This window comes from Myotis daubentonii, chromosome 18 (assembly GCF_963259705.1).
Source record: "Myotis daubentonii chromosome 18, mMyoDau2.1, whole genome shotgun sequence".
Lineage (NCBI taxonomy): Eukaryota > Metazoa > Chordata > Mammalia > Chiroptera > Vespertilionidae > Myotis > Myotis daubentonii.
Window position 1 is genome coordinate 9,880,311 of NC_081857.1, and position 12,978 is coordinate 9,893,288.

Consider the following 12,978-nt stretch of genomic DNA (forward strand, 5'->3'; position numbering starts at 1 on the left):
TGACAGGCATTTAAAATCCTTGAGAGTATATAACATATTAGAAAAGTGAACATGATGAATATGGGGAGAATAATAGCCAAGGATTTAACCAGCCAAATAAATCAAGTGGGTTTCAATTTTTTAAAAGTTGTTTACATCGGCACAACATGCTGTATTAGCAAACATATATCTTTGTGATAACTTATGACAGGATGAACATAAGTATATTTTATCAGGAAATGGGTTGCAGGTGAGCTTCCATCTAAGTTAGGCCTCTATAGGTTGTGAGCAATCAGGTAATCTAATGGGAAAAAATTCCTGTGGAAACAAAAGTAAAACAAATGTTAATAGTTTAAGCAAATTATAAATTCAGTTTCTGAGTTTGGAGAACAGCCAGATGAGATGAGTTCTAGACGCCGGGTTTGAAACTTCTTTAGATGGAGTGAGGGCAAGCAGTGCAATCTGATAGACTTTCTTGGTCTGCAGTTTGAATGTTTCTGGTGATCTGAGTGGCCCCCATAGCAATAGGCACAAAGATTGTCCACATATCAGCTGTTCTAGTGATCTCTCTAAAGTGAATACTCAGTTGTCCAGTTTTAGCTTGCATGGCTTTAGAAAAAGGGCAGTTTTAGTTTCTTAGTGATTCCAGGTCAAAAGAGAGGGAGAAAATTGGATATTAGTCTGGAGAATTCTACCTAAATATTGGAGGAAACTAGAAGAATTCAGGATCTAGCATACACAACCTTGACAGGTCCTTTGGATAATAAGAGTATGTACCTCTTAAGGCTGTTGGGAAGATTAAACGAGTTAATATATGTAAAGCACTTAGAAGAGTACATAGCTTATAGTAACCATTTCATTTTTTTGGTTATACCTGTCCATATTTCCAACACCATTTATTGAGGAGACTGTCTTTTTGTTTGTTGGTTGGTTTTTTCAGGACAAGGAACAGTTTATTCTCCCAGCTGAGCAAGGACGAGGCCACAGTCTCAATAGCAGCAGAGGCAGCCTGCTCAGCCCTTGCCTCTTGGTCTGGCAGCTGCAGGTGGGCCGGGTCATGAGCCAGGGTGACAGCCAGGGCAGTAGCCCACCCGCCATGGGATCTGGGCTGGCCATGGGGCAGCAGTGGGCAGCAGCAGCAGATTACCGAGGGGGCGTGGAGTGTTAGTTGGGCTGACTGACACCCATCCACCCATGGGTGGTGCTTGGTGAGGGTCTGAGGTGGGGGTGGGGGGCCCAGACTGCGAGGTGGGGGCACCTGGAGTGGCTCAGTCGGCTGTGAAGAGGCGGCTGGAAATGTCCTCTAGGAGCGAGACGATGCCGGGCAGCAGGTTATCGCCTGTGACAGCGCTGCAGCCCTGGATGCACCAGTGGTGGCTTCGGATGGAGTCCAGCTCCAGGGCCTCGCGAATGGTGTTAGAAGATAGTGCTCCAGGCAGGTCCTGCTTGTTAGCAAAGATGAGGAGGGTGGCTCCAGCCAGGACTCCTCCACCAAAAGGCCTTGGAGCTCCCGGGGCAGATGCATGCGCCGGCGGTCGGTGCTGTCCACCACCCAGAAGAGGCTGTCAGTGCTCTCAAAGCAGTTCTGCCTGTAGGACCGCAGGGACGTCTGGCCGCCAACATCCCAGCTGTTCAGCTGAATCCCCGGTGCTCCAGGGTCTTGGTGTTAAAGCCCAGGGTCAGGGAGATGGTATCGATGTCTTCTCCATTGAACTCTTGAGGATAGTTGTTTTGCCAGCGTTGTCCAGGCCGAGCATGAGCAGTCGCAGCTCCCGCTCTTTCTGCTTCATCTTCTTCCGAGGAGACTGTCTGTAGGCCATTGTATGCTCTTGCCTCCTTGGTCAAATATTACTTAATCATAAAGGCGTGGGTTTATTTCTGGGTTCTCTGTTCTATCCCATTGATCCATATGCCTGTTCTTATGCCAGTACCAGCTGTTTTGATTACAATGGCCTTGTAGTATAGTTTGATATCAGATATCATGATTCCTCCAACTTTGTTTTTCTTTCTCAAGATTGCTGAGGTTATTTAGGATTTTTTTTTTGGTTCCATATGAATTTTTGGAATATTTGTTCTAGATCTGTGAAATATGCCATTGGTATTTTAATAGGAATTGTGTTGACTCTATAGATTGCTTTGGGTAGTATGGTCATTTTAATGATGTTAATTATTCCAATCTATGAACATGGTATATACTTACATTTGTTTATATCTTCCTCAATTTATTCTTCAGTGTCCTATAATTTTCTGAGTTCAAGTCTTTCACCTTCTTGTTTTAATTTATTCCTAGGCACCTTATATTTTTTGTTGCAATAGTAAATGGGATTGTGTTTTAAATTTCTCTGTCATAGTTCATTATTGGTGTACAACAATACCACCGATTTCTGAATATCCTGCTACTTTACTGAATTCATTTATTAGATCAAGTAGTTTTTTGGTAGAGTCTTTAGCGTTTTCTATGTACAATATCATGACATCTGTGAATAATAACAGTTTTACTTCCTCTTTTCCAATTTGGATGCCTTTTATTTTTTTCTTCTTGTCTAATTGCTGTGTTTGGGACTTCCAGTACTATATTGAATAAGAGTGGTAAAACAGACATCCTTGTCTTGTTTCTGATTTTAAGGGAAATGCTTTTAATTTTTGCCCATTGAGTATGATATTGACTGTAGGTTTGTCATATATGGCCATTATTGTGTTGAAGTATGACCATTCTATTCCCACTTTGAGGAGAGTTTTTTTTAAAAAAATCATAAATGGATGTTGGATTTTATGAAATTCTTTTTCTGCATCCACTGGTATGATCATGTGATTTTATCCTTCATTTTGCTTATCACATTTATTGATTTGCGAATATTGTACCAAACTTGCATCCCCAGAATAAATCCCACTTGATCATGGTGTATGATTTTTTCAGTGTATTGCTGGATCCAGTTTGCTAATATTTTGTTGAGGATTTTTGCATCTATCTTCATCAGAGACATTGGCCTATAATATTCTTTCTTTTTAGTGTCTTTATCTAGTTTTGGAATTAGGATATGGACTCCTAAAATGATCTTGGGAGTCTTCCCTCCTCTTGAATTTTTTGGAATAGTTTGAATATTTGTAAAATTCACCTGTGAAGCCATCTGGTCCAAGACTTTTGTTTGCTGGGAGATTTTTTTGATTACTGATTCAATTTTATTAGTTGTAGTAGATCTATTCAGGTTTTCTGATTTTTCCTGAATCAGTTTCGGAAGATTGAATACTCCTAGCAATTTGTCCATTTTGCCCAGGTGGTCCAATTTGTTGGCATTTAGTTGCTCATAATATTCTCTTTCAGTCTTTTGTTTTCTGTGATGTCAGTTGTTACTTCCTCAATTTCATTTCTGATTTCATTATTTGTATCATCTCTCTCTTTTTCTTGTTGAGTCTGGTTAAAGATTTGTCAATCTTGTTTATTTTTTTTCAAAGAACCAGCTCCTGGTTTCATTGATCTTTTGTATTATATTTTTAGTCATTTATTTCTACTCTGATATGTATTTATTCCCCTCTTGTACTTACTCTGGGCTTTGTCTTGTCTCTAGTCTATCTCTTTCCACTTCATTTCTGTCTCCTTCACACCTTTGTTGTTTTTCTGACTCCTCTTATTTCCTATTGTTAACAGACAACCTTGGGAGCCACTCTTTGCACAGTTGAGTCCTATGGCGTTATGCTCCTTGCATTTCATCACAAACTGGGGAGGAAAAGCTGTGACTAGATGTGTGTTCCCCCAAACCAAGGATCCTGACAACTTTGCTGAGTATGATGGGGTTGGCCTTGAACAGACATCTCGTGAATGTTGAAGAATTAGCATGTGAAAGGTGCACAGAGAGATGATGGGGCTTTCACTTCCCTGACAGCCACAGAAATCACAGAGTGGGCTCTGGGAACTGGTCCTGAGTATGTGGGTTCCTTAGCCCAGTTTCTTACCCTACTCTCTGCTCTTCGGCTGGATCATGGAGTTGATTCATTACTGGGAGTGGAAAACCAGAACCTGGAGAGGCGCTGAGAGACTCATGTTGAATTCTTAGCTCCTGTTGCTTCCTTTCCCCCAGGACAGTGCAAAGCAAGGCCAGCTTTTCTGGGAGGTGACTTGTTTATCTTCTCTGGAAAACCACTCAAATACACGCATTTATTCACATTTCAAAAGCACTTTATTACCAAAATGAACAAAAGGAGAAAGGCATTTAAATTAAATAAATTACACAAATGTCTCAAGAATCCTGGCTTTCCCAGGAACCACAACATCACAGGTCTGTATCACTAAGAATATTTGAAAGTATTGAAATTCTGGATCATTTCATCACCTTCCCCTCCTTTCCTGCTTCGATCATTTCCAGGGAGTGGTCTATGTGAATTTGTGTTCTTTCCAAAGTATTCTAAAAATGAAGTTTTCTATAATATCTTTCTCCACCCCCCTGTGTTTCCAATTCCAATGGAACATGTTGTGGAATCCCTCCATGAGCTCCAACTCCAGGCCATCATGAGTCAGTAATCCCCATTAAGTCTGGGGCTGGCTTGGTGGTTAATAGCGACTTAATCAAGTCCCCAAGGATAGAAACATTTGGTTCAAAGGGGATCTCTTGGCTTGAATGTCCTGAGACTCTGTGATCTTTTTCCACCTCCTAGGCCTAAGCTAGACTCTGAAGGAGGTGGAGTAGGGGAGCGTGAGTTGTCATTGGCTGAGGTCTTGTCTTCCTGGAATTTGGCACTTTGAGTGCTGGGCATGGTGAATCCCAGATAACATTGTCTTCTGCCTTCCAAGTTTTGAGTTCCATTGGCAGCCAGATGGCATAATAATTCACACAGAAGCAAAGCTTGTAGGCCAAGAATCTGTTGGCTCTTTGTCAGTGCCCACTCCTTTAACTCTAAGAAGACTTGCTAGCTGACTGGCTCACTCAACATACACACACACACACACACACACACACACACACACACACACACAATGCAGGTCAGGCTGAAGTTAGGAATTGGTACATTTTTCTAGGCTGGGCCAGCCCAACCTGTTGGGCAGGGGTCATTAAGTTGAAGGAGCTTGGGAGAAGCAGTGGGGAGAGGCCAAAAGGGTTTTTTGGTGTGCACATCCATGGAAATTTCCCCAAACACTTGCTCATGAAACCTATTTATTTTCAAGTCACAGTGGGTTCCTCCAGTTACCTCCTTATGGTCCTAGAGAACTTAACCTCTCTTCTCCTTTCCTAGAAGGAGGTGGCTTCAGGTCCTGAGTTTGTTAGGGAATCCCTGTGGAGGAAGACCCAACCTGGGTCAGCCCTTCTCCATGTTCTGTGCCTAGGTGGGGGGTGTAGCTGGTCTTTGGGGGGCATTCTCCCTTGCTTGGCTGAAGGATTCAGGCCCCAAGCTGATAAGGAAGAGTTAAAGTCATTGGCTCTTGCCAAGTGAAGAAGGAGAAGTCAGAATTCCCAAGTGGAGGAGGCATTTCCCTGATGGGCTGTCAGGTCATGGGGGACGGTCAAGGCTCACTCAGGTCCCACTAGCTTGCCCTAAGTTGGCACTAACACTCCACCCCCATCTCTGGTACAAAGAGGGAACACCAAAAGCTTTTGTGCAGAATAACTGGTACCTATTGGTAGGTTGCCAGAGGATTCTGCCAGCTATCCTCCTCTTCCTTTTGGGTTCCTACTATCAAGTGGAAGGGAGCAGCCCTGAGGGCAGGGGGAATGGTCATGTTTCAGGAAGCTGGGGCAGCTACCTTGGTGAACTGCTCCTGGGGAGGTAGTTCTGCTGGCCTTGAGGGCCCTGGCTACTCCCCAGGCTCGAGTCTGATGTGTTGAATAGCATGGAGGTCCCAGCAGCCTGGAGGTGAGGAGGAGGCTGTACAATCACCAAGACAGAGATTCCTGGGTTGTGGGGAGTACAAGGTCCCAGAGGAGCAGAGCTACCAGGAACAGAGTTGGGGGAGCCGGAAGGGGCAAGTGACAGAGTCCTAAGCAACTTTGTTCCTGTGTCTTGTGACAGCTTGGTGACACCATGTGACACCAAGCCATGCATGCCCAAGGACACCTTTGAAGCTTTCACCCCAGGTCAGCATCCACACTTTGCCTTCTGTTCTTGGTTCATGCTTCACATCCAGCAGTCAGAGCCTCTGGTCAGCCGCCATGGAGAGCAAACAGGAAGCTTGCTGGCCAGCATCACGAGGGTTAGCAGAAGCTTTCCCTGCTTTTGAGACTGGCTCACCCTAGAGATGCCAGGAGGGAGGCAGGGTGACGAGAGAGGAGGAGGAGGAGAATAGAGAGGAGCCGACGTCCCGGTGGAGGTGCTGTCCTCTCCCTGCCATCTGCTGTGATCCCAGGCTCATCCTTCACGAAGTCCCAGGTGCCATGCGCTCTGGAGGCAGCCTGGGAACTGCTGAGCCTCACAGGGCGGTCAGAGTCTCTGCGTGAAACATGCTCCCGAACATCTCCTGCCGGGGAGGAGAGGGGAGTGGAGGAGCTGCGTTAGACCCCTTGGGTTCAGCGTGGCTGAGGGTTGCGATCAGACAAGCTCTATAGTACTTTCTGGCTGACAAACTATTTTGGTCCTGCCCAACAGTTTGGAACAGGCTGGAGATTCCAAGGGACCTGGAAAGCAGCCTGCCAAGCCTTCCTGGCTCTGGCTGCATGTCTCAATGTCTCCTGCATGCCATCGGCACTCCCAGAGGTGTGCTCAGAGGGCAACGGAATCCAAGCCCTCAAAGACTGGGAAGAAGCATGAAGTCAGGTGCTATTTCTATCTGGTTTCTTTTAATTCAGGGCATCAGGACCAGAAGGCCCTATGGGGATAACCCCTCCCATCTGCATAGCTCTTAGCTTTTAAGGCCTGTCCACACGCAATGATATTGGTCCCCCTAGCATCTGCACCCTTAGAATTCACATGACCCTCCCAGAACATGCATTTCCTAAGGACAGGGGTCTTTGTTTTGTTTATGCCCACTCTGAAACTGTATAGGCAAGCAGCAAGCACTCCATAAATACCTGTTGAATGAATGAACGAACAAATGAAGCCCCTGCTAATTTTGTGAGGTAGAGGGGGCAGGTATTACCCACATTTTTCTTCTTTTGCAACGATAAAATCCGGGGCCTGGTGTTGTTATGTGGCTTGCCCAGGACCACGTGTGTGATGTGTTGGAGAGTTAAGAATAGCTATTAGTTCTCTAGGACTAGGTCCAGTCCCCCTCCCCCGCCCCCCCCCCCCCACCGTATGCCTTTCAGGGAGTGAGAAGAATTAAGACCTGCTATTAAAAGAAAGATGAGAAAGAAACTTTGTTGACTTCAAGATGACTGTTGTTCTGGCCTGGAGGTGAGAGAGCCCATTGAACACCTTGGATTTGAGAGTGTCTCCTTCCTTCCCCTTCTCCCCTGCCCCCATACCCCCTGCCCCTTAGCTCACCTGCTCTAAGTCCCAGTAGCTGGGGCTCTCCTCCTCTGAATCATATAAGGAGATCTCAGGGTCCACTGGAGCCTAGAGGGAAAAAGGAGTACAGAATGAGTTCTGTGACTGAACTACACAGCCTGGTGCAGTGAGCTCCATGACAGCCACACAGCCTGGTGCAGTGAGCTCCATGACAACCACACAGCCTGCAGAGTGAGCTCCATGACAGCCACACAGCCTGGTACAGTGTGAGCTCCATGACAGCCACACAGCCTGGTGCAGAGTGAGCTCCATGACAGCCACACAGCCTGGTGCAGTGAGCTCCATGACAGCCACACAGCCTGGTGCAGTGAGCTCCATGACAGCCACACAGCCTGGTGCAGTGAGCTCCATGACAACCACACAGCCTGCAGAGTGAGCTCCATGACAGCCACACAGCCTGGTACAGTGTGAGCTCCATGACAACCACACAGCCTGCAGAGTGAGCTCCATGACAGCCACACAGCCTGGTACAGTGTGAGCTCCATTACAGCCACACAGCCTGGTGCAGTGAGCTCCATGACAGCCACACAGCCTGGTGCAGTGTGAGCTCCATGACAGCCACACAGCCTGGTGCAGTGTGAGCTCCATGACAGCCACACAGCCTGGTACAGTGTGAGCTCCATGACAGCCACACAGCCTGGTGCAGTGTGAGCTCCATGACAGCCACACAGCCTGGTGCAGTGTGAGCTCCATGACAGCCACACAGCCTGGTGCAGTGTGAGCTCCATGACAGCCACACAGCCTGGTGCAGTGAGCTCCATGACAGCCACACAGCCTGGTGCAGTGAGCTCCATGACAGCCACACAGTCTGGTGCAGAGTGAGCTCCATGACAGCCACACAGTCTGGTGCAGAGTGAGCTCCATGACAGCCACACAGCCTGGTGCAGTGAGCTCCATGACAGCCACACAGCCTGGTGCAGTGAGCTCCATGACAACCGCACAGCCTGGTGCAAAAGGCAGGCTTTCGGTGGCACCATGTGCTCAGATGCACAGTTGCTCTCCTCCCCTTTCCTTCCCTCCCTCACCTGTTCACAAAACATAGCCCCGTTCTGCCTACACCAGGGCCTGCCCTCTGCGGGCATTTTAAAGGCAGGGAAAGTGTACTTCGCTTACGCTGACAAATGGCCAGCTGCCTGACTTCAGGGAATCTATTTCCCTCTGTTTCCTCATCAAACTCACTTTGCTGGCTTTCTACTCACCATGCTGTTGAAAAGGGAGTGGTGTGATTTATATACATGAATATGTTCTGGAATATGTAAATATATTACATATATAAATTATTTTAAATATATAAACGGTAATAACTGGACATTATTTGCACAATAACAAATGATAAAGATCTTCCTCTTTTTTCTGCGTGGACAAGGTTCATTAACTGTGCTGCATAGTTTCTGTCTGCGGGTCGAGGGCGGGAGCCAAGGTCTCTCGTATTGCTGGTCAGCCTTTCAGTCCCTAGGACAGATGGCTTCACCTTCACTAGTTTCTTAAAGCAAAGAGCACATTGTTGCTCTGGGGCCAGAAAAGGCTTTCCTATGATCCCCAGATGGTAGGGTCGAGTTTTATCGAGGGCTGGGACGCAGAGTCTTGGGTGGCCAAGGACAGGGGCTGGGCTGGGAGGGGACTCTGGGAGGTGGGGGTTGCAGAGAAGGCCTGGGCAGGGACCCCAGTGGGGTGGGCTTTTTCTGCCTCCCCATCTTTTTTGGAATTCTACAGTGTTATTTGTAGCTCATTTACATACCACTTACTGAGCTAGTAAATTAAATGTCAAGAAACTGAGATAAAACTCAAATCCAGTTTCTTCCTTCCTCACCAGCCTGAAATCTGCAAGCTCTGTTAAATTAAAACAGGCAGGCTTACTCCCTTCCCTCCCCCAAACCTCTTCTAGCAGGAGGAGGAGGAGGAGGGGGAGAGCAATCCAGAACATGGGACATAGCCGAATTTGGTGTTTGTGTGACTGGACACTAAGTTTTTTTTCATCTTTCTTTTTTTTATGGTTTTTTCTTATCTGGATATTAATATTTTAAATATGTTTTTGTTGTTTTTTTTTAGAGAGTGAGGTAGGGAGAGGGGGAGAGAGAGAGAGAAACAATGATCAGAAACACCAATCAGCTGTCTCCTGCTCGCCTCCTACTGGGATCAAGCCCACAACCTGGGCACATGCCCTAACCAGGAATCCAACCGGTGACCTCTCGGTTCATGGGACAACACTCAATCAACTAAGCCACCTGGCCGGGGCTGAACATTAATATTAATAAAAGATTTTACAATATACAAAGCACTTTCAAGTGATGTAAAAGATATTATTTTCAGTTATTCCTAAAGCAAAAACAAAAGAAAAGCCCTCTGAGGTAGGTAATGTTAGTTTTGGGTGTCCATTCTACAGGTAAGGAAACTGAGATTCGGAATTGGTTTTGGAGCACCCAACGTCTCCTGTGCTCTTTCTAACGCCCCCTGGTCCTGCCATTTCAGTGTCCTGGGGCCTAGGATCCCTCAGATGCCTGGACCTTACCCCTTGGAAGTCATGTCCTGGGCCCACTTCTCTGGCATTTGCCTGGGCAAAGAGGACTGCGTCGTGTATGCTGGGAAAGACGTGGTTGCGGTCTAGACACCCATCTTCAAAGACGCCTCCATGGCTAATGTCATTGTACACCTGAGCTGGAAGGAGGAAAAGACCACCTTCAGAATGGTAACTGTCATTGTGGATTGGAGCTGGGGGTGGGGAGATTGGTGAGAGGATAGGAGAGAGAGGCCTGAAGGTCGCTCTCTGGGCCTCCGAGGGCTGTGGCAATGACCTTGCAATATCAGTTCAGGACAGCAGAGGGCAACGTGAGCTTGAGGATGCTGAACCTTCAACCCAGGGCAGAAGGAAGCAGTTTGATTCAGGGAGTCGGTACTTTGTGGCCATTGGAGAGGGAGAGGCAAAAATAGTTCATGAGGAGGCTGCTGCCGGTTCTGTCTTCTGAGGGCCCTTCCTTCCTCCTGCTGCCCCAGGACTTTCCCACAAATTCCGTGTGTGGCGGAGCTCCAGCTCCTACTCCTACCGGGTCTTAGAGCTGATTTCCTGAGGAGTGTCAGTGAGGCGTCAGGAACCTCTGTCTCTAACTCTGGAGCACGTGCCCAGCACATCATTGCCATCGCAGACTGCCTCTCCCAGAGCTGGGACATGCTCAGGCCAGTTCTGAAGGTGGAAGGGCTCTGACCCTCGGTGGGAAGCGGAGTGTGCGAGTAGGTGTCCCTTCACATGCTCTTGCGTGTCTGTCTGTGTGTGTGTGCGCGCTGTGTGTTCATGTCCCTGCACTCTGAGGGTGTGCTAACGATGTGAAAGTCCACTGCTGTGTGGACATGCCCTCTGGCTGTGTATATGTGCCCTTTGGAGGTTGCATGCATAGAAAACTGCATATCTGCATCCCCTGAGTAGTAATGATATATGTTTGATTTATTATTCATGGACTTTCAGGTTTAGAGAAGAACCCGAAATTCATCTAGTCAACCTCCTTATTTTACACTAGAGGTTCAGTGTATGAATTTGTGCACGGGTGGGGTCCCTTGGCCTGGCCGGTGATTGCCAATCAGGGCTGTGGGAGGTTGGCCGGCCAGGGGGAGGGGCCACAGGAGGTTGGCTGTGGGAGCACACTGACCACTAGGAGCAGCTCCTGTGTTGAGCATCTGCCCCCTGGTGGTCAGTGCGCGTCATAGTTTGGCTGCTTAGGCTTTTATATATATAGACAGGTGACAATCGATCCCTAGACAGATAAAGTGACTTGGCCAAGGATACATGGCAAATTAGTGGTGGGGAAATTAGAATCCTAGTTATCTTTTCTTAAGTCCACGATCTCCCACTCTGCTGTTGAGATCCCTGGGATGTTTACACAATCTGGCCACAGTCTCCTCTGACTTGTGTCTGAAGCTCTCATGAGCAGGCAGTAGATTGGGGGACTACATGGGTGCTCTCATTTCCACCCCCTTCCTTGTTCAGCATCCCTCCAACCTGTTCCCACCTCACCCCCTCGCCAGTCTTTCAACCTCCTAAATGTCTTTTCTTACCATGAATGTTCACCAAGAAGACCTTCACACCGATCTTCCCGTAGGTGGAGCTCAGCTAGAAGCGTCGGGGTAAAGGGGCAAAAGGAAAGGAATGTTCTGAGTGGGTCTCCAAGGTGATTCACAGAACCCATCTCAGAGGGGAAGCCAAACAAATAAGCAATCCTGAGAGCCCCACAGCCACAGATAAAAATAGCAGCAAAGCACACCACTTCTCGCTGGAGTGTTGGCTCCTCGAGGCTTCTCTGAAAAGCAGGGAGGAAGTGGGGCTTTGCCAAGGAGGCGGGCACTTAAAGTCACCACGGCCCCTTCTGATGGGGCCAGAGCTTCCCTTTCAGTAGCTTAGATTCCCAGACTCCACCTCTTTCCCCACGTTATGGCTTCAGGCAGAAGCTGCAAGGGAGACGCAAGGCCTGGGGAGGCGAGGGTTGCAGCCAAGGCCCACCTGGACTTCAGGCCAGGGAAGCAGGCCGAGCCCACAGCTAGGGACGAGCTTTCGGGGCACCTGGCCAGTGGTGATGTCAGCCCTTATACTCTGCTCTCCTGGACCTGAGCCAGCTCTGAGGTTGGCTGACTCAGCCCTTGGAGGTGGTCGCTGAAAAGCTGTCAGGTGAATACATTTCTTCAAGGTGCCCTGTGGGCTGCCTGTTTGGCCCAAGGATGTGGGGCACTGATATTGTTTCTTCCCTCCTCAGCTGGCCGGGACTGGCTGCTGCTGGAGTGTGTGGGTGAGTGTGGGAAGGAGGAGCAGACCATGAACCAGGGCCTAGCTGGACTCCACTCAGAGGACCCTGGGGTGGGTTCTTGTGGCCTGAGAGGGAGCTTGCGATGGCCTCTGCTAGAGAGGGGTGCTGTGGGAGGGTGCGACAGGGGGGCCTGGACCTCTGGTCTCCCTCTCCAGCCACTCATTCATTGTCTTGGGCTGTCTGGGCCTGCTCTGCACAGAGCCCCTTGGCCTGGTCACGTCTGGGAGAAAGGGGTCCTTCGGGACCTTCAGTCCTATTGGTATGTATCCTCCCTCAGCTTGTCAGAAGGAACGCTCCAAGCAAAGGGAGAGTGGGAGAGCAGGAGTGAGGGTGTGCACGGGGGTGCCCGGTGCTCCCTCTGCACAAGGGCCTCACCTTGGCCAAGGCTTTGATGCCCATTAAGTCCACAAAGCTGACCCCACTCATGTCGAGGATGAGGGTGTGGAAGGTGACGAAGGGCGGGACGCTGGCTAGCATGTCAATGGGCTCCCTGGGGGTCTCGGCAGGGGCCGGCGGCTCGCAGTGGGAAGCTGGGGGGCTGTCAGGGCTGAAAGTGATGTAGGACACACCGCCGCAGCTGCCGCTGCCATTCGCAGACGTCTGGTTGTTGTTGGGGTCGGTCGGGGCAGGGTTCTCAAAGTCCTGCTGGAGTTCCTGCAGGGAGACAGTCTGGAGGGGGGTGGGGTGGGAGATCAGCAAACTGAACCAGACTTTGCTGCGGCTCAAGCAGGGCCAGGGAGCCTGAGGGTGAAGGAGAGTCACTGAGCTTGATCCTGGT

At 48.8% G+C, this 12,978-nt stretch overlaps 1 protein-coding gene and 1 pseudogene across 1 annotated transcript in view; both read right to left on the reverse strand.

The window, feature by feature from the left end:
• Positions 1-910: 910 nt before the first annotated feature.
• LOC132220433 (ADP-ribosylation factor-like protein 2) lies at positions 911-1,770 on the reverse strand (annotated as a pseudogene).
• A 2,385-nt stretch (positions 1,771-4,155) lies between these two features.
• SLC26A9 (solute carrier family 26 member 9) overlaps positions 4,156-12,978 on the reverse strand; it is a 29,812-nt gene continuing 20,989 nt past the window's right edge. The window contains exons 17-21 of the mRNA XM_059673498.1: positions 12,576-12,869; positions 11,458-11,512; positions 9,923-10,068; positions 7,390-7,461; positions 4,156-6,424 (exon numbers count right to left, since the gene is read on the reverse strand). Of these exons, the coding sequence (XP_059529481.1) occupies positions 6,377-6,424; positions 7,390-7,461; positions 9,923-10,068; positions 11,458-11,512; positions 12,576-12,869 (615 nt within the window). The 3' untranslated portion in view covers positions 4,156-6,376. The remainder of the gene's footprint in view (positions 6,425-7,389; positions 7,462-9,922; positions 10,069-11,457; positions 11,513-12,575; positions 12,870-12,978) is intronic.